Source organism: Prionailurus bengalensis, chromosome A2, assembly GCF_016509475.1.
Source record: "Prionailurus bengalensis isolate Pbe53 chromosome A2, Fcat_Pben_1.1_paternal_pri, whole genome shotgun sequence".
Taxonomy (NCBI): domain Eukaryota; kingdom Metazoa; phylum Chordata; class Mammalia; order Carnivora; family Felidae; genus Prionailurus; species Prionailurus bengalensis.
The window spans coordinates 16,569,891-16,594,491 of record NC_057348.1 but is presented as its reverse complement, the minus strand read 5'-3'; the positions used below and the strand labels follow the sequence as shown (position 1 = coordinate 16,594,491).

Here is a 24,601-nt window from a genome sequence, read left to right as displayed (position 1 = left end):
GCCAGGATGGCCCAAAAGCTGTTCTGCTACTCATGACACTCACTGTCTTATCCGAATCGCTGTTGAGTGGGAAGACTGGAGCACACCTCATCCTTGTGTTTATGTGGCCTGTGTATTTGTCAGCTTGCTCCTGCCCCACACGCATATCTTTATTGTTCTGGAGCACCTGCCCTTCCCACAGCAGCCCAGGCTGGGGTCATCCTTAACCTCACACTGTGCGCAGAGGTGATGACACAGCCCGCCCACCAGACTGCCCGGCATTTTTTAAAATGTCACCTAGGTAGTTGGGTGTTTTCTCATTTGTTAATGAATAACTGGCCTGCGCCAAGGCACTTGAGTGTCTCTGGGACTCCAGGAGAGTGGTGGCTGTGGTAGCTGCTGAGAAGGGGCATGGTGTTTGCACAGGACTGGTTCCCAAAGGCTGTTCCTTAGTCCTCACCCTCCTCTGCCAGGTAGTCCAGGTTAACTGAGCCCTGTGGAAAGAAGCCTTCCTGTGGGGTCACCCACCAGCCCACGTTGGGGAAAGCTGAGCCTTTTCTGCCCTTGCACCTCTGTCCTTCATCACCAAGGGGAGGCAGGCACTGATGGCCGTCAGGGTGTCTGCTAGCTGCCAGTTGGGAAGGAGCTTTTGTTTGACTGTCCAGGCTTATGGCTTGAATAATCCACTGGCATTTTGTCGGGGGGGGGGGTGCATGTGTCTGTTGGGCCTTTGTGGAGGGTCCTCCCCAGGCTCCAGCCAGCAGCCCTGGAGGCCCCAAGAACTCTAGCTTGTTTCTTATTTAAGGATTTGTATTCTAGGGGCACCTGCATGGCTCAGTCTGTTGAGCATTCAACTTCGGCTCAGGTCATGATCTCACAACTTGTGATTTTGAGCCCCATGTCGGGTTCTGTGCTGACAGCTCAGAACATGGAGCCTGCTTCGGATTCTGTGTCTCCCTCTCTCTCTGCCCCTCCTCTGCTCACACTCTGTCTCTGTCTCTCTCAAGTATAAATAAACATTAAAGAAAAAAAATAAAAGAACTTGTACTCTGTTCTCCCTTCCCTCTTTCCCATCACCAAACGAATGCCTCTCTGCTCCAGGGCTTACTTGTCCAGTGCGATTGCCAGACTCTTAGGAAAGGTCCTGCCAGCAGCTCCCCCAGCCTCTCTTTGGGCTCCTAGTGCCTTAGAACACTGGTCAGAGCCCTCTGTGATTGACCCCACCTGCCTTGACAACCTTACCAGCATTCACCTTCACCATGACTGCTATTGCAACCACCTAGGTGTTCATCTGACCACACCTGCCTTGGCTCAAGCTGTGCCCCCCTCCAGGAATGCCTTTCCTACTTCTGTAACACCCAAATTCTGCCATCCACCCCCTCCCCACCCCACAAAACCATGCTGACCGCTCTCCTGTTGCTGCTGTCACTCGTTCCCTGCTGCCTCCTGCCTCGTCCCCAAGAGACTAAGCTGCCCTGGGTTGAAAGAGCAAAAGATTATCTTGATCACATCACCTAAGGTTTTCTTTGAGCCAAAAGCCTCTAGGCTGGTTTTGGTGGTCTCCTTTCCCCGTAAGTGGGAGGCCAAGGAATGGTGGGGTCTGGTTTTTCTGAGTCTTCACGATGATCACTGTTAGGAAGTGACTCATAAAATAAATGCCACTCCTGGGGAGGCAATCATCAGCGGCATAAACAGACTTCTAGGAGAGCTAGTACACCAGCTACTTCACCTGTAATTTATGTCAGCTCTAGCTTTTTTTTTTTTTTTTTAAGCTTATTTTTTTTAGTAATCTCTACACTCAACATGGGGCTTGAACTCACAACCCCGAGATCAAGAATCTCATGCTCCTTTGATGAAGCCTGACAGATGCTTCCACCCCACCCCACCCCCACCCCCCTACCCCACCTCCACTCCCGCCACCAGCTCTTTCTTATGTCATAGCCAGCTCCCTGTGGCACCTTACTGATGTCTTCTCGGAACACTGCCCCAGCGAGATGGTCGAAGGCACGTTGCTGCCAGAAATGAAGTACACAGTGACACCCTCTGGAGGGTCAGCCCTGGCAGGCAGGGAGGCCCTGGAGTCTCTCAGGACATGCACTGAGAGCAGAGAGCATGGTCATGCATTTGAGCACAGACCGCTGCACACACCGTGGATGTCTGTCTGTCCCCAGTCTGATCTAACGGAGTAAGGGAGAAGGTCCAGGAAGACTTGCTTCCACAGGTGGACGCGGCATGGTGGTATCCGTTGTTGTGGCCCCTGGTGGATCTGGAGAACAAGTATGCCATGTCAAGTGTGACATGAACATGACTTCTTTAGACTCGCAAAGAGATGGGGGGCAGGAGAAAGACAAAAACGATTCAGAATTTTTCCTATAGAAACTTCAAATTAGTTCCCCTTCCCTCCATCCCCTGAATACATTGTGGGAGTCATATTGGAAGCCCAGTTCTAGTTTGAGCTGTGGTTCCTCCTTAATGTAAGCAAATAGGTGTTTCTGGAGAAGGGGAGTCCGGCCTGGAAGGGGAGTCCGGAGGCCTGAGCTTTTGCCCCACCCTCGTTGCTGGTCACTACTCTTCCCAGCTCAGCAGGGGACTCCCTCCAGACCCAGGAAGTGGGCCTCTGACACCGGCCAGCTTCATTACTCACCATGAAAACCTTCTAGCTCCTCCTGGTGTTCTCTGAAGGCCACTGGGGGTCTGGCCTGGGCGTACCGGTGGTTAAGTTTGGCGGGGTAGGGAGGGGGCTTGGGAGGGTAGAAGGCTGGCGGGGGAGAGGGAGGCTCCAGTGTTGTGCCCCACTTGGGGGCTGCAACACCAGGCTGCTCCTGGCCAGGGAGTCCCGTTTTTCGCCAGGTGCCTGGGCATCAAGGATTGCATGTGACCAAGTGGTTTTCTCCCTTCCTTTGCAGGACAAGGAAGATGGGGAGCCCAAGACCAAGCAGCTCAGAGAAGGGGAAGAGGAAGGCGAGAAGCACAGGTGAGGCCCGTGTGCCGCGCTCTGCCCTGTGTGCTCCAGTGACACCTGCCGGTTTCTGTGTCTTCTCACCTCTGTTCACAGTCTTTACCCCGTGCCTTCCTCCCCGCCCCAGGCTGCCTGCTCAGAGCTGAAAATGTCACCCTTCTCCCCAGTCGGAGCCTGAGCCTGCTCTGTACCCTTTCCCCTCTGCTGGCCCGCTGGCTCGTACTCAGCCACCGGCAATTTCTTCCCGACCCGCCTTATGGTTTATCACTCTTCCCGTCAAACTGCTTTCGTGGCGTGATTCTTCGGCACCTGCAGAATCAGGCCCAGACCCTGCCTGGTGTGTAAGCTCTGTCCAGGCCACCGGCCTGGTCCAACCTAGTCCCCCCGTAACCTCTCTGGCCCTTCAGCATCTCCTGACGGCATCCTCTCTCAGCCTGGATTCCTCCTCATCTCCGTTTTCCTTTCATCTCTGCCTTTGACCTGTCGGTCTTCATGTGGAGCTCAGCTCAGAGGCCTCCGCTTCTTCATCCCTGTCTGTGCTCCCCCACCCCTCTCAGGTCATAGAGGGCATTCCTCTTTGCAAATCCTGTCTTCTGGCTGAGTCAACTGTAGTTTCCCTGAACCTGGCACTCTCCCCTGTGGTTGCGGGCACATGGTCTGCCTCCAGTCTCGAGGGCTGGCACCTCCGCACGACCTGGGTGCTGCTTTGCATCAGAAATACCCGGGAGCCACTTGCAGAGCTAGCGTGTGGGGCAGGCAGGAGCTCTGTGTTTGGTCTTCATGAGCTGGGGAGAACCTTCATGTCTGCCCAGCGCTTCCCATACCAGCGTTGAGTCTTGTGCCCTCCCTCCCACACCCAGCACCGAGCTGGGGCCATAAGGGTAGCTGGGGGGCTGTGCTTAGGATCACACTTGGTTTCCGAATGGACAGGTCACCTTGATGTCCTCTGTCCCAAGCAGGCACAGGGCTTGATGGCACTGGCTCACTTGGGGGAGTGGATCTTGAGGTCCTCAGAAAACTTACCTGGGCAGACTGTGCTTTGCGGGTTTATAGCAGGAGCGGGGGACCCTCCCCGGAGGAGGGAGCAGGCCTTCCTGATGCCACAGCCTTGTGTTGTCTTTACCAGTGTGAGTGGGAACTCAGGAGGAGCAGACCCCTCATCTGGAGCTGATCTCAAATGAGGTAGGGCTTTCCAGGTCCACAGAGGGGTGTGTGTGTGTGTGTCTGTGTGTGTGTGTGTGTGTGTGTGTGTGTGTGTGTGTGCGTGCACGTGTGAGTGTGGCTTCACAGTTTACCCAGTGGGTTCACACTGTCCTCATAGCAGCCCTATGGGGTCCTTGCCACCTCCCTTATTATCAGAGATGGTAACAGCTCTGTGCTGAGAGGCTGGTGGTGCCAGTTGGTGGTGCTGGGACCCTCGCCACCCCAGTGGGCTCTGTGCTTTCTTATTGGGTCCACCCTCCCCCCCCATCACCTCAGGGAGCCTGGCTGGTGACAAAGGCCAGGTGGTTGCTCTTTTGTCAGGTGACTCCACTTGTGTGGTTTGGGGGTGCGTACCTGCACAGTTTCCCCTGTTCTGTGGTAACTGCTGGGGGAACCTTTGGTTTTCTTCTGGTTTGTTCTTAGGTTCTCAGTCACTGGCTAGAGCATTGATTCCTGGGCTCTCTTGGCTCTGCTTGAAGGTCCCTGATTTCAGGGACCTCCTTGATGAGAAAGAGAAGGGTCATTGGTTAGCAGGTGGGTGGGTCATAGAGTAGAAGACTTGACTGTTGAACTGTGCAATTGAATCTCAAACATGGTGTTGATAGAGGAAAAAGCAGGCTTCAGAACTGAGAACAGACAGGGTAGGAACGTGTATATCAAATTTAGAAGCCCCCACAGCGATAGAGGTGTTACTCGTTCAACAAGGCCTGACTCGGCTGGTTGTCTGATTGGCACAGGGCATCCTTCCTGGCCTGGGAGGCAGCAGTGGATGAAACAGGCCCTGCCCTCAGGGGGCTGGCATTCTCTAGAGGGAGACAGACTTCACAGAAAAGCAAGTGTGTGGTAAGCTGTCAAGGGCTATGAAGCGGGAGCTGCAGAAGTGTAAACACGCAGGTGGAGGTGCACCAGCTCCTGGCCTCAGATTAGCTGCTGGGAAGCGGGGAGGAGACAGAATTAGGGAAAGGCCTTCACCGGCTACAGCATAGGATTTCTTTAACAACAACAACAAAGTGGGGGGTGGGGACAAACCTGTCTCAAAAAATGCAAAATGTTGCTTTTGTTGACTCTGGAGGAAGTGAGTACAAGTGTTGTGTTATTCTCTGAATTTTCCTGTGTGCCTGAGAGATTCATAATGAAAGCAGTGTGAAAGAGAAAGTGAAGGGCGCATGGTTCCAGGTTCCTGTGCGGGAGCTCCGGGTCAAAGAGACCCCGTTCACCTGCTAGAGTCCTTTGTAGTGAAGCTCCAGACCCCCTGTGAGACCCCTCAGTGAGCGAATGCAGGGTCCCTGTTCCTTTGCTCTTAGCAGCCCAGGGATCAAACTTGAAGACACTGAATTGGGTTCTGCTTCAGCTTATCCTGTTCTTCCACTTTCCTCTGACCCTGCCTCCTTTAAGGCAGGGTGTGTGGTGGGCCAGTCCGGCCTAGTAGGCGGGGGCTTGACTTCAGTGGCTATCCCTCTGCTGCTCAGTCACTGCCTAGCTTGTCAGGAAGCCCAGCCTTAGCCAGGACTGAATTTGTGGCCCCCCAGGAAAAACGGACTCTCCTCACTTTAACAGGCATAGAGTAAAGGGTTTGTCTGGGTTTATCTTGGAAGGCCTCAGTCCCTGTGCCAAGTGGCCAGACCCTTGTGGGTGTGACCCCAGACTGCAGGGTCCAGGGTTTGGGTGTGGGCTTTCCAGAAGTACCATGAGGCAGCAGAGTCTGTCAGTGTCTCTCCCAGGAAAGAGGGGACCTTTCTGCTCATCTGTACCCCAAGTCTAGAAAGGAACTCCCAGCAGGATGCTTACGGCTTGAAAGCAGGCTCCAGCCCCTAGGCCACAGCCCCCTGCCATGGCCCCCTTTGCCAATGGGGAGAAAGGGGCTACTTCCTAGGTCCACTGAGCGGGGGGGTGGGGTGGGGGTAGGGGGGGTGGTGATGGCAGAGATGACCTCTGAGGCCAGTTAACCGGTGAGCATCTCAGCTTCCTTGGCTCCTGGGAGGTAAGAATAGTCTGCTTCAGTCCAGGTCCACGCACACTGAGCCTAGGTGCCAGGTGGGCAGCCCTGTGGGCACCAGCCCTTCTGAAGTGTCCTGAGAGAAACGCAGGGCCCACTCCAGGCTGCCTTCAGCCCAGGGCAGCAGGGCAAGGCCTCCTGGAGAACATTCCTCTTGAGTTAGGTCTGGAATCTTAGTGGGTAGGATTTAGGCAGAGAAGGTCCAGAGGTGTAAACCGGCAGGGTGAAAGGACGAGTGGGATGGCCACTTGTTGGAGAGGCATGGACAGACATCCTCTGACCCATTGCTTGTAGACCCCAGCCCGGGCTTTTTATGCAGATCGCTGGAGCAGGGAGGAGGATTTAATATGGTGGCCTTTAGGCTCTGCACAGGCACGTGGCACGCAGCCTGTTTCTTCAGTTGGTGTTCACTAGGTCGTCATGTGCCTTTGTTTACACTGACAGGACTGAGCAAAATGAGAAAGGTTGAGGCGGTTCTTTGTTCAGCAGCGGCCCCAAAGTTGTAGGAACTAGGCTGATGGTGAGACCTCAGGACTGCCACTCAGGAGCCTTCTGGCCTTGGCAAGTCACATTGCCTCAGTGAGCCTCACCCGAGGCTTTCTTTGACTGAAAGATGGGGAGAAAAATAACACTTGCTTTCCTGATGAGCACAGCAGATACCGTCACTGGGCTGTGGGCAGGAAGAAGACACTTGTAGGCCCTCCTGAGCCAGCTGAAGGACTCCAGACACACCTGGAAAAGGCAGAACTAATGTTTGTGTAGGCTATGCTAACTTTGCAAATAGGGCAGTCATGGGGGAAACGGAGGTGGGTGGATAAGGATAGAAGTAAGTACATTGGCCAAGAAATGAATCGTTAGGAGGTCTTCTGTGGGGCCTCCCTTCCTTGGTACGGATCATCCTCAGCAAAGAAGTTGAGCGGCATCATTTTGCACATGCAGGGGCGTGGGGGGTAGGGTATGTGGCTGAGGAAACAGGAAAACCCGACAGGATTGAAGGCAGGCACCGCAGGACGTCGCCCCTCACCAGCCATGCTGGCGACTCACCCAGCTTCCTCTCTGCCCGTGCTCCTGCCCATTTGCCTAAGGAATCTTCTCAGAATCTTGGCTGTTCTAGTTCCTTTGCCCTTCCTGATAAATTTTAGCATCAGCTTGTTCGTATCTATGAGAAAAGCTTGCTGGGATTTTGATTGGAATTGCCTGGAACCTGTAGATCAAAATTCCTTTTTAAAAATTTGTATTACTCTCTTCAGGATAAACCCTGCCCTGTCCCCATACAACGAAATCCCCACTAGGGTGGGGAGTCAGTCCCTTGAAGGGGGACCAGTCTGAGCCACGTTCTGTGGGAAGGAAAGATGTGTTTGCATTGCCAGAAAAGGGTCCTGCTTGTTCTCTGGGCTGGATCCGCCCTCTTCTAGCCAGCCTGCCCTGTAGCTAACTCTGAGGGGCCTCCATGACTCATCTCTAACACAGCTCCTTGCCTGCTGCCTAGATAAGGGATGATCTGGCGGCCCTGGAAAGCTGGCCCACAGAAAGGGGTATTTCTGTCAGCTGGTTTTGTTTTTTCTTTTCAAGCCCTCAGTCACTTCCTCTGATGGCAAGTCAGCTGACGTATGTGCCATAGAGGGGTGCCTGGGGTAGGGTTCGTGGCTGATAGTCACAGCCACCCTGCCAGGTGGGAGGAGAGGGGAGGTGTTGCACACTCTACCGGGCATGGGGCAGGGGAGCGTGTCTTGTTGAGTGCCTGAACAAGCAAGCCTCAAACCCTCAGCCCCCACAACCACCACCTCCCTCTGGCTTTGGATCAAGGTCTGCACCCAGCTGGAGCAGTCACCATTCGGGGACAGTGGTTCACTCTGGAGTGCGTGTCACACACTGCTGCTGAAGAAACTGGGCCACTGGCCCTCCTTCTTCAGGATGGAAAACCAGTTCTCCCACTCCCGTGTGGAGAGAGGTCCCATCCCAGCTGAGGCCCAGCCTGGGCCTGGCCTGGCGCCCAAACCCTGTAGGCTGGCAAATGGCAGGCCTTCTTTTGTCTGCGAGTTGGGTCCCCAGGACGGTGTCTGTGTGCCAGGGTGTGCTCACAGACCCGTGGCATCCGCTTGATTCAGTGGCCCTTGTTCCACTGTAGCGGTAACCACCAGAGTGGCCCTCACCCACTCCTCTTGGCTTCCCTCACTGCGCTCCGGCCCTGGGGCTGTCCCATCCGTGGCACTGGGGAGGGAGCGTGGCTCCATGGCTCGTGCTGAGGCACCAGCACAAAGACCTGCGGCCGCTCTGCTTTTCCTGACCCTGTTGCTCAGGAATAGGCCTGGAATGTGGGAGAATGAACCAAGAGAGAACTAGTTGAAGGAAGGCAGTGTTCACCGTGAGACCAGGCCAGGCGCTTCCCTTCTGTGTCAGGGAAAGGTGGGAGGCTGGCTGGGTCCTTTCTTCGTGGAAAGAAGTCCTGATCTCGTAGGTCATGATCATCAGTGCTTCCAAAGCCCTTCTCAGTAAATCCCCCTGTCTGTTTTGGGGGTGGGTGTGGTGCACCGTGAGGTGAAGAAGCTGTGCTTCATGCAGATGAAGTGACTTGTCCAAGATCTCCCTCCTGAGAGCAAGCGGAACAGCGCTGGGACTCCCCCCAGATGCCTCTGTCTGCCAGCTCCTGAGGCAGGCCAGGCCTGGTTCTGCTCCATGACCTTCACCCTTAGCGCTGCTCCCAAACACGGAGGTGCTAGAGCCTTCGTACCACGTGCCCTCTTGGCCGGGGCCGGCGGGGTGGGCATCAGGGGGGCCAGGCAGCTGTGCGGCGAGAAGAGGAGGGTTCCTCTGGCAGCCTGCAGCAGAGGCTGGCGGCTTACAGCCCAGGGCAGCCTAGTGGGGTCGAGCGCCATCCACCGTGTGGCCTGTGCGACGGGTTGGGCCCCAGGAGGATGGGGGGCGAGGGGCTGTGCAGGCTCCTTCTCCCCAGTCCCGTCTGGCCCGAGACAGCCAGTGTGGCCAGTGTCTGACCTCGTCTTGTGGGCCCTTTGGGGTTCAGCTCAGCTGCCAAAGCCTTTACCCTCCTCCTCTTTTAAAATTTAAATTGATACAAAGTACTTAAATTATATATTTCTTTCAGTTGTGGAAAACTTAGAAAATACAGACCACCATGTATCTGTGCATATCCTGCTGTTACTGTTTTCACGTACTGTAGCCCGACCATCTTTTGATAAATACACTTCTACAAGATTCTCAATGGCTGCTTAATATTTCGTTGAGAGTACTACTCATAATTTATTTTTCAGCTCTTGATTTTTGGTACCTCAGCCATTTCTGGTGCTTCACGTCCCCGTCAGCTGTGCGTTTTCAGGCGGGGTGGGTACAAAGCCCAACCTGGAAATCCAGAGAACGTGGTCTGGGCTCTGCAGAGGCTCGGGTGGGAGCGGGTGCAGGCCACATGACCCTGCTGTGCCGGCAGCTCGAGCCGGGCAGGGACCTGACCCTTGGCCCTGGGCATTGCCTTGAACAGCTGCTGGCTCTTCTGAACCATCAGAGGCTGGGCATCTGGTGCTCTTGGTGGGCCTTGGGGCCGACACAATTGGGTGAACATAGCTGTCAGTCTGTCTCGGTGGGGCTCCCATGGGGGTCCCATCCCTAGCGGCTCTGGTGCCCTGTGGCCTCCCTGTTTTTAAGGCAAAGGCGTGGCTGCCTTTCTGTTGTGTATTTCTAAAGCCCTTTGTGCCGCTAACACCTGTGACCCACTGTGATTTTAGGAGCTGAGTGGGGGTCCTGGTAGCTCGGAGGGCTGGGGGGGATGGGCTTTGGAGAGGGAAGAGGGGTTTCAAGAATGGCGCTGTGGGCTGCACTCCTGGAGCGGGAGGATGGGGGGTGCCCAGCGTGCATTTTCCCCTTAAGGAACACCAAGGGCTCACTTGCAAGTGGGACTGCAGCCCTGGGCAGGACTCCCGGGCGTGGGGTCAGGAAGCCTTTACTCTTCCACATGATCGCGGGTCCCTGAGGAGCTCGGTGAGGGGGGACTGGGGTCTGCCTGAAGGCCAGAGACCTGGGTTTGGATTCTGGCTCTGACTTTTCCCTCACTCCGATGCCTCGAATGCATCCATGAGCCTCTCTGGACTGATTTCCACGTCTGGAACGTGTCAGTAACCACCTTAGGTTGAAGGGCAGCCCTGAGGGCAGCATGTGGAGGGCATTCCTGTTGAGAAGCAAGCATTATCCCATTCTCTGCCTGTCGCCTGGGCCTTGGGGCCGGGGCAGGACCAGCGGATGCGGGAGCTCCCACCGCTTTCCCTGAAGCCCTCTGAGGGGTCACTTGAGAGGCTTTGTCCACGTGATGTGGCCCCGTCCAGCACGTGGTCGGTTCTTGTGCCACATCCTCTCTGCCTGTCATAGGACAGGAGGCCTGGGGTGGTTGGCAGGGTGGAGGTGGAGCTGGCCGGATGGAAGGGGAGGGAGCTTTGTCCCCTTTCTGTAGTCTGTCCCCATGGTGTGGCCAGAGTCGGAGGACAGCTGGAGTCCTATGTCTTCTGCCCATGAGTGGGGAAGCCGCTGGGCTCTTTAAAAGTTTCATTTGCTATTAAGCCAACCATCAAGTATCCAAGTGTCCTGGATTAAACTTTCAGCAGCCACCAAACAAAAACATCACCGTAGCCCAACAGTTTCCACGCTGATCTTGCACTTTACCTATAGTGAAGTTTCTAGGTGTTGTGATTGCACTGTCCCGAGCTGGACATTCCCACCCACCCTCACCCCCAGTCCTGGCCGGCATCTGGAAGGGTGCTCATCCTCTGGGGGACTCTGCCAGAAGAGAGCCACAAGTGTCTGACACAGGGCTACTACAGATTCTGCTACCAGAAACATTTCTGTGTGGAACATTGTGTTTTGTTTGTCCCTGTTTTGTTGCTATTTCTACAGAATAAGTTCCCCAGAGCAGGCTTATCAGGTCATGAGGTTTGAACGCTTTCATCAGTCTTGAGGGAAGTGACCCCAGCCTCTGGAGCCCTTGTGGACACCAGTTGAGATGGTCGCCTGTCACCTTGTTTTCACGGGTCTCCAGGGTCTGGCCACTGGTAGCAAGAAACGAGGCCTTGTTTGTATTGGGGACACGGAGGTGAGTGTCGTCCGTGTGCAGAGCCTAAGGCACCCAGAAGGTTGTTGGGGTGTGTGTGTCCCTGGAAGAGCCCTGCGTCTCTGTACCCCGGATGTGCACACTGTGTGCCTCTGCGGTCAGAGCTGCTGTCTTCAGCCAGTGCTGGCCTCCAGGGTCTCGCAGGTCCCTCCTGGGCTTGGCCTTCCCTGTGGTCAGTGGCTGCGGGGAGAGCTTTGAGACAGCCCTCTTTCTGGTCCAGGAGGGACCAAGGTAGCTGGGTGGGGTGGGCTGTGTTCTCAGCAGGCCATGTGGGACTGCCCCATTCCGGCCTCTCTCCCAGGGTGCAGGACGGGCTGCGTGCGAGGTGAGAAGAGAGGCTCGTGTCCCAGAGGGTAAGGCTGGTAGCATGGATGAAGGGGGGTGAAGTGGGCCAGGGCTAGGAAACCTCCATGAGCAGCGGGCTTTCTCTGATGCCCGTTCACCAGGGAGTGGTTTGGACCACATCATCTGGAAATTTCCTTTCACTTGGACATTCTAGAACTTTACTCCTGGGTAGAGTTTCCCACTTTACAGGGAATGCCAGCTTTCTCCTCCCTTCCCCTGAATGGCACACATGGAAGGTGTGAAAAGGCACCTCCGTGTCCTCTCCCCGGGCTCTCCCAGCCAGCCCACGCCTGGGGCCCCTGCAGCTGGTCTTGAGGAAGACCTCTCAGCGGTCACCGAACCTGCTCGGGCACTTGATAGGTCTCCTCAGATGCCTGGGGAGAAGGCGGAAGAGAGGAGATGGGAAGGGGTACATTTCCCCCAACTTAAGGAGGCTCCGTAGAATGTGGACCTGGGCATCACTGTTGCTTTGCCACGGAGACAATGGAAGTCACTTAGGAGTTGGCTGCCTTGACCAGAACACATTCCTGCCTTTTTTGAATCTCCTGGGCACAAATCCTTTACTTCCTATATTGTCTTCCCAAGCATTAAAAGGCCCACAGGGCCCCTGGCCACCCATCAGTGCCCTCTCTGAATTCTTCCATCGAGCCGGGGGCAAGCGCATGCTGGGAGCTTAGTGCTGGAGCTCAGTCCCTAGGCACTTATAAGGCAGGGTGTGCAGGACAGCCACAAAGGGGCCATGTGCAGTGTGGTGTGAGGGCTGCTGAGTAGAGGGTAGGGGCATGTAGGGCAAAGAGGGGGCAAGGAGAGGAGCAGTCAGCTGTCTTGGGATGAGTGGGGACATTTGGGCTGCCCACAGTGCCATCTTGTTGAGCTAGCTCTTGAAGCCTAAGGGGCTTCAGAGTGTGTAGGAGACAGGGCTGGCAGTGACCCAGGGGACATTTGATTGGAAAGCAGGCTGTAGGGACCAATGAGGAATGAGGCCAGGACTGTGCTAAGAGGCTTAGTCTTGTTTAGGGGACACTGGGGACCCTGGATCAGAGAGGGTGAAAGTAGAGGTTCCCAGGTGGCCTCTGTGTCTGCCCTCCCCATGGGACAGACCACAGGCTAAACTCAGATGCCAGTTGCCTCCATGGAGGGGCCTGTGGGTGGCCCAGGACACGTGGTTGCAAAGGGTGGAGTCCTAGAAGGCACTGGGCTCACTGTGTTGTCCTCCTGTCCGTAGACTCCAGGGCCAAAAGCCTCCGGAGCGCGTCTTGGCCTCTGCTTCTCTTTGGCCAGAGGCGCTGATGGCTGCCGGGTGCTGAGCCCACCACAGTCCCTGCTCCTGGGGGTCAGCCTCACTGTGTCCCCTCTGCCTGCTGCCTCTTTTTTTGTTTTCTTCTGTCTAATTGGTTGGCTGTTTCTGTGCAGACAGAATATTAACTACATTAGCAACTCTAGAAACTACAGAAAATCAGAGAAGCAAGTAAAAAAATCGCTTAGATAATCACTGTCAGCGTTTGGTTGTTTTTGTCTTTCTGTTAATTGTTCGGTTGCGTGTTAAGGGCAGTCTTTCACAGACAACGTTTTCAGTGGTTATGCAGTGATGGATCTGACGTCTGTAGTTATTTGGGTGTATATTTACACATTTAATTTTAGTTTTTGAGTATGTAAGGGATTCGTGGCTCCTAATTCAAAGGTATTAAAAGGCACACGGGAAAAAATTCTTCATTCACTCCCAACTCTTGCTTATAAGACAACCGCCCCCCTCCCCTCAGTAGGCTCCTTGCCCCCATGTGGGGCTTGGACTCACAAGCCTGAGATCAAGAGTCATGTGCTCTACCAGCCGAGCCAGCCAGGTGCCCCTAAGACCACCTTTTTAGGGCCAGCTTCTTGGCATCTTCCAGAGGTAGGCGGTACACAGATAGGAAAATATGCTGGTATGTCCAACCCCACCCCCCCGCCAAACAGCACACTTGTTTTTACACACGTGACAGCACACTACTCTTCCTCACCTTGCTCTGGTTAGTCTAGCAGTAGCACATCATGGCGTTCATCCCACAAAAGTCACAAAGAGCATCTTCATTGTCCCTCTGGTCCTGTGGCATTCTGTTGTTGATACAGGCCAGAGGGCATGTGGCCAGGGTCTGCGTGAAGCGTTCTCTCCCCACCAGGAGAGGGTTAGCTCGGGGAAGGGGCGCTCAAGTCTGTGTCCTCCGTAGCCCCTAGCTCAGGACTCATGTGTTTTGTAGCCTCAGGCCCGGAGATGGCTGGGGAAAAGTTCTGGGCACTCCTCTGACCTGGCCGTCTCCCACGCCTCTGCCTGTGGCTCCTCCAGGGCCAGGGCTGGGGCTGAGGCCAGCCCACCCTGCCTATGGCCTATTGCTTAGGCCTTGCCTCAGAGCCTGTCTTCTAAGCCCTATCCGCAGATTTCAGTCCAGTCCAGGTCCATTCCACACCCGGTTCTGAGCAGAGAGGGCTGCAGAGATAAGTAAGAGAAGAGAAGCCAGGCTCCTGGCTGGCCCCGCTTCCGGGACTCACTTGTGACCGAGGCCGGACTCGTGGAGACCAGACACACTGAGGAGGCAGGCAGGGAGAGAGTAGTTTTCTGTTCTTTGGCTAGCCCTCAACTGCTGATGGTATGTCCTGGCCCGTCCTGCCATTCGGTGTGTGGTGTGCAGGAATAGGCACGTCTCTGCCACCCGGTGGGCCACACAAGGACCACTTTATCTGCTCAGGCACCCTAGCTCATGGAGGGTATTTTGAGAAGCCTTGCTAGGCCACGTATGTGTCTGCTGGGTTGCTATTCCCAGCTGCACTCGAGGGTTACTCTCTGGGCTTCGGAGGGCTAACTGTCCCATCTTGGGACAGTCTGCCATATTCCCACCCTGGCAGGTGGAGCCCTTGGGGTATGGGGCGGGGCTTCTGGGGCAGCATTGTGGAGTGAGAACAAGGCACTCCTGGGAGATTTGACTCTGTGCTGCAGGGCCCTACTCTGTTCAGTATCGATGTCCACAGCTTGAATCCCTTACACAGCCTCATGAAATCAAGATGTCTTTGATTTCCATGTGGAAGCCAGTGAGAGCATGACCCTTCCCATCCTTGTCTCGGAAGCATCAAAGCTGGGATTTGGACCCAGGTCACCCTGTTAGGAGCCTCGGGCTCCAGCACCTCCTCCCGCCGCAGCCTCCACATTCTTAAGACCAGGGTAGCAGAACCTGTGCGTGGCTCCAGTGGCCTCTAGAAGAGTGAGCTCCAGATGCCACTGTCTGCCTAGTGACTGTGGCAGCTTCCAAGGGGCCCGGCTGGCGTGGTGTAGTCCCATCTCCCAGCCTCCCAGAGCTGTGGCAGCTCCGGATACCGCCAGATGCCGCCGCCGTGGGGAGCCCCCAGGATGGCGGCCTGGGCCCGTTTTGTGTGTGAACCTGTTGTTTCTCAGCTTTCCTTTTTTATCTCAATTTTGGTTTTTTGGATTTTTGTTTTGTTTTTAATCATTCCATTTCCTGTTAATATAACTTGTTAATTATATACTCTTTTTCCCGTTAGGGGTTTCCGTAGGGATACAACATACATCCTGAACTTACCGAAGTCCAACATAAAGTAACACTGTGCCGTTTCCCATGCGACGCCAGGACTGCAGAACATTCTCACACCATGGATGGTTCTTCCCGTCTCTAGTGCTATTCCTGCTGCATTTTCAATCCCACAAGTCATTTTTACTCTTTTGTGCAGTCAATATTCATTTAGATTTCCCCACATAGTTACTCTTTCTGAGGTGTTTAATTCCTACGTGCAGTTTGATTGCTCTCATCTGAGGTCATTTTCCTTCTGTCAAAAGCACTCCCTTTAGTAAAGAACAGATTCCCTGACAACCAGTTTCGCCAACTTTTCTTTCTCTGGCCATATCACCCCATTGTCGGTTTCCGTTGTTTCTGTCGAGAAATCGGCTGTCCGTTTTATTTCTCCTTTGAAGATCAGGTGTCTGTTGAATTTAAGAATTTTCTCTTTGTCTTTGGTGTTTAGGAGTTTGATAATGATTTTCCCAGGTGTGCTCTTCTTTGGGGTTCATAGTGTTTCTTTAATCTGTGTATATTGTATGGCTGGATGTTTTCCACTTATTATGTAAAATCTTCAGTTATTATCTCTCTCTTTTCTTAATGTTTTATTTATTTTTAGAGAGAGAAAGTGTACAGGCATGACCAGGGGAGGGGCAGAGAGAGAGGGAAAGAGAGAGAGAATCCCAAGCAGGCTCTGCACTGTCAGCATGGAGCCTGATGCAGAGCTTGAACTCACGGACTGTGAGATTGTGCCCTGAGCCGAAATCAAGAGTTGGCACTTAACTGACTGAGCTGCTCTGGTGCCCCCCGCTATTATCTCTTTAAACATTGCTTCTGGGACTGTCGTTATATGTATGTTAGATCTTCTTGCTATGTCCCATAGGTTTCTTATGTTCTTTTCTCTATTTTCCAACTTTTTTTCCCTCTGTGCCTCAGTCTGGGTATTTTCTGACTTATTGGTGGTTCACGAACCCTTTCTCTAGCTGTTTTAAACTGCTGTTAAGGGGCGCCTGGGTGGCGCAGTCGGTTAAGCGTCCGACTTCAGCCAGGTCACGATCTCTCAGTCCGTGAGTTCGAGCCCCGCGTCGGGCTCTGGGCTGATGGCTCAGAGCCTGGAGCCTGTTTCGGATTCTGTGTCTCCCTCTCTCTCTGCCCCTCCCCCGTTCATGCTCTGTCTCTCTCTGTCCCAAAAATAAATTTAAAAAGTTGAAAAAATAAAAAATAAACTGCTGTTAAATCCATTTATTGAGTTCTTAACTTTGGTTGATTTTCAGTTGCAGAATTTCCATTTCATTAAGTTTTACAGTTTCAGATACTCTGCTGAAATTCTCCACCTTGTGGTATATCTTCCTGAACTTTAAAAAATGTGTTATGTTATTTTATTTTTATTTTTATTTTTATTTTATTTTAATGTTTATTTATTTTTGAGAAAGAGAGCAAGCACGAGCAGGGGAACAGCAGAGAGGGGGAGAGAGGGTCCGAAGCAGGTTCTGCACTGACAGTAGTGAGCCTGATGTGGGGCTCAACTCACAAACTACAAGATCATGACCTGAGCTAAAGTCGGTCACTTAACTGACTAAGCCACCCAGGCACCCCCAAATTTCAGTTATTTTATATTTCATTTCTTTTTAAAAAACATTTATTTATTTTTAGATTTTTTTTTTCTAATGTTTATTTATTTTTGAGAGAGAGACAGAGCATGAGCGGGGGAGGGGCAGAGAGAGAGGGAGACACAGAATCAGAAACAGGCCCCAGGCTCCGAGCTGTCAGCACAGAGCCCGATGCAGGGCTCGAACTCACAAACCACGAGATCATGACCTGAGCTGAAGCCGGACGCTTAACCGACTGAGCCACCCAGGCACCCCTAAATGTTTATTTTTTTGAGTGAGAGAGTGAGAACGAGCGCAGGGGAGGGGCAGAGAGAGACAGACAGACAGACAGACAGGATCTGAAGCAGGCTTTGTGCTTAGAGCAGAAAGCCCTATGCGGGGCTTGAACCCACAAACTGTGAGACGATGACCTGAGCCAAGGTCAGATGTTTAACCAACTGAGCCACCCAGGTGCCCCTATATTTCGTTTCTAATCATTTTAATATCTGGATCTCCTGTGAGTATTTCTGTGATCTTTATTATTATTTTCTTTTCTTGTGGCTTTGGTTGAATCCTGGATGTTGTGTATGAAACATTTTAGAGATAATCTGGGGTTCTGAATCATTTATTTTCCTCCAGGGAAGATGTATTCAAGCTTCGGGCAGGCAGTTAGACTAGGGGTGCCCTGACCCACCCTCTCAGGACTGGGGAAGAGGCTTCCTTCCTGCACTGATGGAAACTTTTATCTCTTCGGCCACATGAGATTGCAGGGAGCTCTCCTTGGGGTCTCAGCTGTGCAGCCTCTGCTCGTAAATAGACAGATGCTTTAGGGGAGATGAGGTGCCCAGTGTCAGGCTCACCTGTCACACTTGCCCTCCCTACGATTGCAGTCCCTCAGATCCTGGTTGCCTTGGGGCTTGTCCAAGGCTAACAGATTATTTTTTTTTAATTTTTTTTAACGTTTTATTTATTTTTTGAGACAGAGAGAGACAGAGCATGAACAGGGGAGGGTCAGCGAGAGGGAGACACAGAATCTGAAACAGGCTCCAGGCTCCGAGCTGTCAGCACAGAGCCCGACGCGGGGCTCGAACTCACTGACCGTGAGATCATGACCTGAGCCGAAGTCGGCCGCTTAACCGACTGAGCCACCCAGGCGCCCCACAGATTTTTTAAAATATGTCTCGGGGCGCCTGGGTGGCTCAGTTGGTTAAGCGGCCAACTTCAGCTCAGGTCATGATCTCGCAGTTTGTGAGTTCGAGCCCCGCATTGGGCTCTGTGCTGACAGCTTGGAGCCTGGAGCCTGCTTCGGATTCTGTGTCTCCCCCTCTCTCTGCCCCTCTCCTGCTCATGCTCTGTCTGTCTCTCTCAAAAGTGAATAAATGGTAAAAAAAAAAAAAAAAAAAATTAAATAAATAAATAAAAATATGTCTCTTGTCAGGTGTTTTCAGCCATTTTCAGAAGCAGGGGGTTAAACCTCAGCTCTGTGTTGGAAAATCCAGGCCCTGGTGCAGAACCCAGTGCCCCCATGACCTGTCACAGAGACTCCTGCCCTTCAGGGGTGGGGGCCGAGGGCAGGGCAGGTAACTGGGCATTCATTAGAGGCTATCTCTTCATGAGCTCTCACAGAGTGAATCAGAGAGGGCTTGGATGTAGCTTGACGGAGCTGGACATACCCTTCTTGTTTAATGATGTGGAAGCTGAGGCCGAGAATGGGATGGTCCCACAGTGACTGGGACACAGGTGTTCTCGACTGCTAGACCGGTGCTCAGCTTCCAGGGATAGCCGGGGACGCTGGGCGGTAGCACTGCTGTGGGGGATGGGGCTGCTGTGTGGCCAGCCTCCTCCCTCCCCCCCCCCCCCCGCCCCCGCCCCCGCCCCCGCCAGTGCTGCTCTTTCCTATTGTGCTGCCCTCTCCCTGTCCCCCTGCTGTGTCTTCCCTGTTCCAACATCTTACGAAGCCTGGGCAGCAAGGCGGCTAGGGCACGGGTACTTGTTCCTGGGGCTTCGAGCTCTGGGTCCAGTTCCTAGCAGACTCCCCTCTCTCCTGCTGATTTCTCACAAAACCCTGAAGCTGGTTTCTGAGAGCGATAGTTTGTTTTGTTTTTTTTTCTCACTAGTCCATGCAGTTTTCTTCCCACATTCAGTTTCTCTTCTGCTTTTCTCACTACCTTGTTGTGAACGAAAGTCAGTGTACCGAATCATGCCCCACTTTCTCTGCTGGGGCTTCCGTGGCATTTACCAGCAGGCCTGCAGGAGGCGCTAGAGGGTAGAGGACAGGGTGGGTGTCCTGCTCTTAGCGCTGTGGACTCTGGGCATGGGGCCCTGGCAGAGAAGGGGGCTGCCAGAGCTGGTGATAGGGACTGGTTGGCAACAGAAAGCTCCCAGATTCAGACCTCTGCCACTTGCTGGGTGTGTGGCCACAGACACCTGCTGCCTCATCTCTAGAACAGCTTGCCTGCACAGGGGACCTCAGCAGCGGTTTTGCCTGGCACAGAGGGTTTGGTAGGTGACGGACTGTGGGAACCCTCCTGCTGGGAAAACCATCCCAGGACTTCTGAGGGGCCAGCAGCCGTTGAGGGGCTCAGAAGACGTAGTGAAGGAGGACCCACCTCCCAGGCTCACCTGGCTGGCATGTCAGGGGGCTGTTCTGCTTCCCTAGAGTGGAAATGGTCTGTCCCACAGTCTGTCTTGCCTTTATGAAGCAGCAGCCCCCACATGCAAAGTGTCACTTTGCCAGCCCGTGGAGGGAGCCTCGGGCCGTTTCTCCTGTGGTCAAGCTTCCCTGTGTGGGGGTCGGGATTGATGAGCTGCTGAGCCAGGGAGACCCCAGCACACGCCTGGCGTGGAGGCCACCCCTGCCCAAGGGGACTGACGTGAGAGGAAAGTAACAGCGCTGTTGCTGGCCGGGCCCAGTGTGTGATCCTGGTCCCTCACAGCTCCCCTCCCTTCACGGAGGTCTTGGGGTCTGCCCAGTAGCGTTTTAAAGCCCTCTTGTGGCCGCGGGGCCATGCAGTTTTTCCGGCTGTCCCAGCCTTGCACGCTGTCGTGCCTGTCCTTCACCCTTGCCGGCTACTCGCACGCACACACCCTTGCCACCAGGAGCTGAGGTCTGTGCCAGCGGCTCCAGGCCACAAAGGCTCTAAGAAGGAAGCCAGGCTTGGAGAAACAGTGGGTGACCACCAGCTTTGTCCTGTAGGGGAAACTCAGCCCGAGAGCTCCAGCCCTGACTCCGGGTCAGACGCTGCAGCCACTGCTGTGAGACCTTATGAAAATGCTCCAGTCTCTCTGACCCTCAGTTCTCCCGGCTGTCAGATGGAGCTCATCCAGGAGAGACAGCCAGAGAATGCTCCTGGGCATCCCTGGCCCCAGCTCTGGGCGAACCTACCTTGCGGCCGGGGCCTTGGCGGAGTGACCCGCCCAGCTGCTCCCCGGCAGATGACGGGGCTGCATGGAGAGGGGGCCCGTCCCTATGGTCCTTCTGTTCCCGTGCTCTCCCTCTTCACCAGGCCGTCTCCAGAGAGACCAGAGGAAAGTCTAGAAGTCACCGGCTCGTGTGGCTTCCTCACAGTCCGACCTCCAGGTGTACGAGGTGAACGAGACTGCCACATGCTTCGCTCCATCTCTGCTTGTCATCTCCTCTCGTAGGGAACTCAGGCTGCGGAACTATGTCCCAGAGGACGAGGACCTGAAGAGGAGGAGGGTGCCCCAGGCCAAGCCAGTCGCCGGTAGGTGGGCTGCAGCTTTCCACCTCCGAGGCGCCGTCAGCCGCCTCCACGTTGTCAGATGTCGTTCTCTCTTGGAGGGTAACTGGCAGTGCCAGGCCTGGAAGTTGGGCCTCCAGGACCCCTGGCAACGTCTCACAGCCATCCAGAAGTGGTCAGTGCTGAGTGACAGCAGAGAGGTGGTCAGGGCACGGCTGGACGGCCTTCCGGGGACCTGCGAGAGAAGAGGCCCCATTCCCCTAAAGGACCTCTCTGGGCTGAGACGTGGAAGGGGCAACAGGGGCAGGGGCATAGGTGGGGATGGATCCTGGGGGCAGTTGGGGGTCAGAGTGAGAGACCCTGGAGAAGAGCTGACCACTCAGGTGCTCAGAGAGCAGCGGGCGGGCAGGTGCCCGCCGGCTGCGAGGCGTGGCAGTGCCAGAGCGCAGAGGATGGAGAAGGTGTCCCTGACGGCAGGTGTCCCTGTGTGAGCGGCCTGGCCGTGAGGCTGCCCGGTCTCGTGGCGTGGGGAGCAGCACAGCAGCCGAGAGCTTCTGAGATGCTCCACACTGGAGATGCAGAATACTTACCACGTAGACCCCTGGCCCTGTTTTTATCCTTCGTTTCTGTAATCGGTTTCTAATTATACAAATTATAAATGAATAAGTACGTTTTTATTCATTTATAATTTGTACGTTTATCTTGAAGACAGCAAATTGTTGCCCATTCAGCCACCCCCGCCCCACCCTCGTCTACTTCCCCAGTTGTTCACCTCAAGATTCGCGTGCTTCTTAGGTGGTTCGCTTCGTGGTTTGGGCCCCCATGGTGGGGGCAGTAGGCGGGACCGGGGAGAGGGGCGGGGAGTGGTCCCGTCCCGCGGCTTCAGCATCTGTGGCTGGAGGCAGGTGAGGCAACATGTGGCCACAGTGATGGGGAGTGGTGGGGGGGGTGGGGGGGGTGGCTGTGGGGTGGTTGGAGGAAGCGCCCGGAGCCCAGACTTGTTAGTGCGCCTGGGCCTAGGCAGGCCCTCCTGCTCTCCCCACCCAAGGTTAGGGTTAGGGTTAGGGTGCCGTCAGCTGCTGGGCATAGCTGGGAGGCGCGTGAGGTCAGGGCTCCCCAAGGTGGGGAGCACGTATCCTTGCGAGCACATATCCAAGTGGGATGGGAAGAAAAGCCACCTGTGCCCCAGCTAGTCCAGGGCCCAGAGGATGTCCTCAGAGCCCAGGAGCCCCTGGAGATTGTGGGAAAGCCAGTCCTCACAGCTCTTCGCAGAACCATCCTGTGGATATACCAAGGCAGCTTTCTCATTTCCCAGCTGGGGAGAAGGGCCGAGAATACTGGCCATGCTTCCCTGCTGGAGGTCTGGGCTCTGTCTACTCTAGCCGTCTGCCTCCTGCCGGCCCTCCTTCGCCCCAGGTTGGCTGTCATCCGGGGAAACCCAGGCCTGCCTCCACGGCTGCCTTTGCAGAGTCTTCGCCTCTGGAGGTTGGGTGCCCCGGGAGAGGTGGGGGCGAGAGAGCCCAGGGTCTCAGGGGGAGCCCGTTCCGCACCCTCCCCCTCTCCGGTGCGGGGTGCCGGGTGTGCCTCGTGGGCCTCAGGGAGAGTGGCGGCCCCTTTCCGAAGGCCTGTGTTGTTGTCTTGCACCCTCTAGTGGAAGAGAAGGTGAAGGAGCAGCTGGAGGCCGCCAAGCCAGAGCCCGTCATCGAGGAAGTGGTGAGTGGCCCCCGTCGTGGGCCCTTTTCTCCTCCCCCACGGCTCTCCTCCCTCCTACTTCCCTCTTCCTCCTCTCCACTTCTTCATTCCCTTCCGCCCCCTTTTCCCACACCCCTCCTTTCTCCCTCCCTTTCTCCCACTTTCTGCCTCAGTCCCCTGTCTGCCCACGTGCCCTGGAGCGGGGGCCCTCCGGTCCTGACACGTGTCTCTTCCTCCCCAGGACCTGGCCAACCTCGCGCCCCGGAAGCCTGACTGGTGAGTGCCGCCGCTGCAGGACTCGCGCGGACCCACCGGCCGCTCTGGGTGCCAGACGCGGCCCTCAGGCTGGGCCTCTCCCACCTCACAGCAGGGAGACGGACAGTGTGGACACTTGCTGACCAAAGGACGTGCTGACAGGACAGAAGTGGAGAATGAGAGGGTGGCCATGGGGGTGACACCTGGAGGGCGGGGGAGGGGCTCCGGGAGGGTGAGGAGCAGCAGTCCCTTGAAGAAGTCCCTGTTGCAAGGGTGGGGGTCCGGCCACCTCAGAGAGCTCCATTTGAGCAAGGCCGGCCTTGGCCCTCGAGGAGCCACAGGATGGAGGCGAGAGGATGGGGAGGGCAGGTATAGATGGCTGTCCCAGTTCTGCTGCCACTGGCCTGTTCTGCTTTGTCCTCAGTTTCCTCTTCTGTGAAATGGGGCTGCTCATCCTTTCCCGATGCCCCTGTGACCAGGCTGATACAGAGTGGGGGAGAGAGGGGCCATGTGGCCTGGGGCTTGTGTTCTACTTGACCTTGGGCCCGAGGTGCAGGCCACATCCCTCACCAGCGATTCTGTGACAAGTACAGCACCACTGAAGGTGTTCTCATTTGTCGAAACAGAAGCACGGGGCATGTGTCCTGCGAATCCCTGGGCAGGGAGAATAGGCTGTGTGTGCACTTCTGGAAGCTCCTGGTGGTGAGGGTGAGCACACGGCTAGAGGAGGAGCAGGACCCACAGTGGGCTAGGGCAGGTCACTCCCTGATGGTGACCGAGGGGACCAGGCTGAGAGGGACCCTGAGATACCACCCACCCTTGCACACCTTGACTCGGTCCCGTGTTTGGTGGGTCTGCGCCATCAGTCGCTGCCTCAGCGGGACACGGGAGGGTGACTGCTGCCTGGTTTTGGAGGGTGCAGAAAGGGAGAGAGGAGCTTCCTGGCCTCCTCCCCGCGGTGGTCTCCTCCCCGGGGTGGTCTCCTCAGGCAGCTGAGTGTGATTCCTAATGCCAGAGGGGCTTTGGGAGGGGAGGGTCCCAAGGCCACACCAAGCCAGTCTTCAACTTCGGCCTCCTCGCACCTGCCTGCTCCAGGGACCTCAAGAGAGACGTAGCCAAGAAACTAGAGAAGCTAGAAAAACGGACCCAGAGGGCCATTGCCGAGCTGATCCGTAAGTGCAGGGCCTGGCGAGGCGGGATCCCTGCCCTCTGGGTGGTGGCCCAAGCACGGGGCCCCTCCCCACTCCTCTGTCTGTCCCTCATCCAGGTGAGAGGCTGAAAGGCCAAGAGGACAGCCTGGCCTCTGCAGTGGACGCCACCACCGAGCAAGAGGCCTGTGACTCTGACTGAGGCACGCCATGTCCCCTTGCCCCTGTCAGGCCTGTCCTGTGGGTGGGTGGTCTCGGGCAAGGGTGGGGCTGGGCTTGCTGTTACCTCCAGAGCCAAACCGCCCCGTCAGCCTGGAACCCCCGCCGTGGGGTGAGGTCAGCTCCTTGTCTCCTAAGTGGTCCCCGTCACCCCGACAGGGGCAGAGCTGACAGCAACCCTGTGGGCTTGCTGTGTCTGTACATATGTATGTATTTTGAACTTTCTTTTATCTCTAGAAATAGAAACAAGCAGACCTGTATGTGCGCCAGAAACCTGTCAATATTTTCTGAGTCCTGGGGCGCTGTGGGTTTGGGCCCCAAGGCAGAGCAGAGGTGAAGCTTAGTATGAGTAAGTGCTGCGTTGGGCTGGGCATGTTGAGGCTGGAGGGGTGCAAAAGGCCCAGGCCTGACCTTCTGAGTCCAGAAGGTAGTCGTGTCAAAACCCACAGGTGACAGAGACTGAGTCTGAGAGAAGCCTCGCGGGCCTGGGCCTCGCAGCAGTCTGTGGGACAGCGTGGAGGGGCTCCCACCCTGGTCCTCTGTGGACTCCCTCACAGTGTGAGAGAGGCTGGGGGTGTGGAGGGGGTGCACTGTGCCTGGCAAGGCTCCATTCTGGGCCGCTCCAGATTCCAGGCCCCTGGTGCTGTTCTCTCTCACCCTGCACAACCCCAAGCAGCCCTTCTCCCCACAACACAGTCGGAGCTAGACTGTGGCTTCTCTGGGACAGGGCCCCTGTATTGGGGAGGGTGGCTCATATAGACTAGGGTATCATAGCTTTGGTTTTGAGTGTGGTCGTGGACCCTGGGTCCCCAGGGTCCTGGCATTAGGACCGTGAGCCTTCTCTGGAGCTGACTCTCCAGAGTGAC

General features: G+C 55.4%; 1 protein-coding gene across 2 annotated transcripts in view; it reads left to right on the top strand.

The window, feature by feature from the left end:
• Positions 1 to 23,995, top strand: part of CCDC12 (coiled-coil domain containing 12) — a 54,295-nt gene extending 30,300 nt beyond the window's left edge. The window contains exons 2-7 of one of the 2 annotated variants that reach the window (XM_043587260.1): positions 2,886 to 2,953; positions 20,366 to 20,445; positions 22,073 to 22,134; positions 22,355 to 22,389; positions 23,464 to 23,540; positions 23,636 to 23,995. In XM_043587260.1, the coding sequence (XP_043443195.1) occupies positions 2,886 to 2,953; positions 20,366 to 20,445; positions 22,073 to 22,134; positions 22,355 to 22,389; positions 23,464 to 23,540; positions 23,636 to 23,718 (405 nt within the window). In that variant the 3' untranslated portion in view covers positions 23,719 to 23,995. The other variant, XM_043587261.1, reaches the window with a different exon arrangement.
• Positions 23,996 to 24,601: the final 606 nt, after the last annotated feature.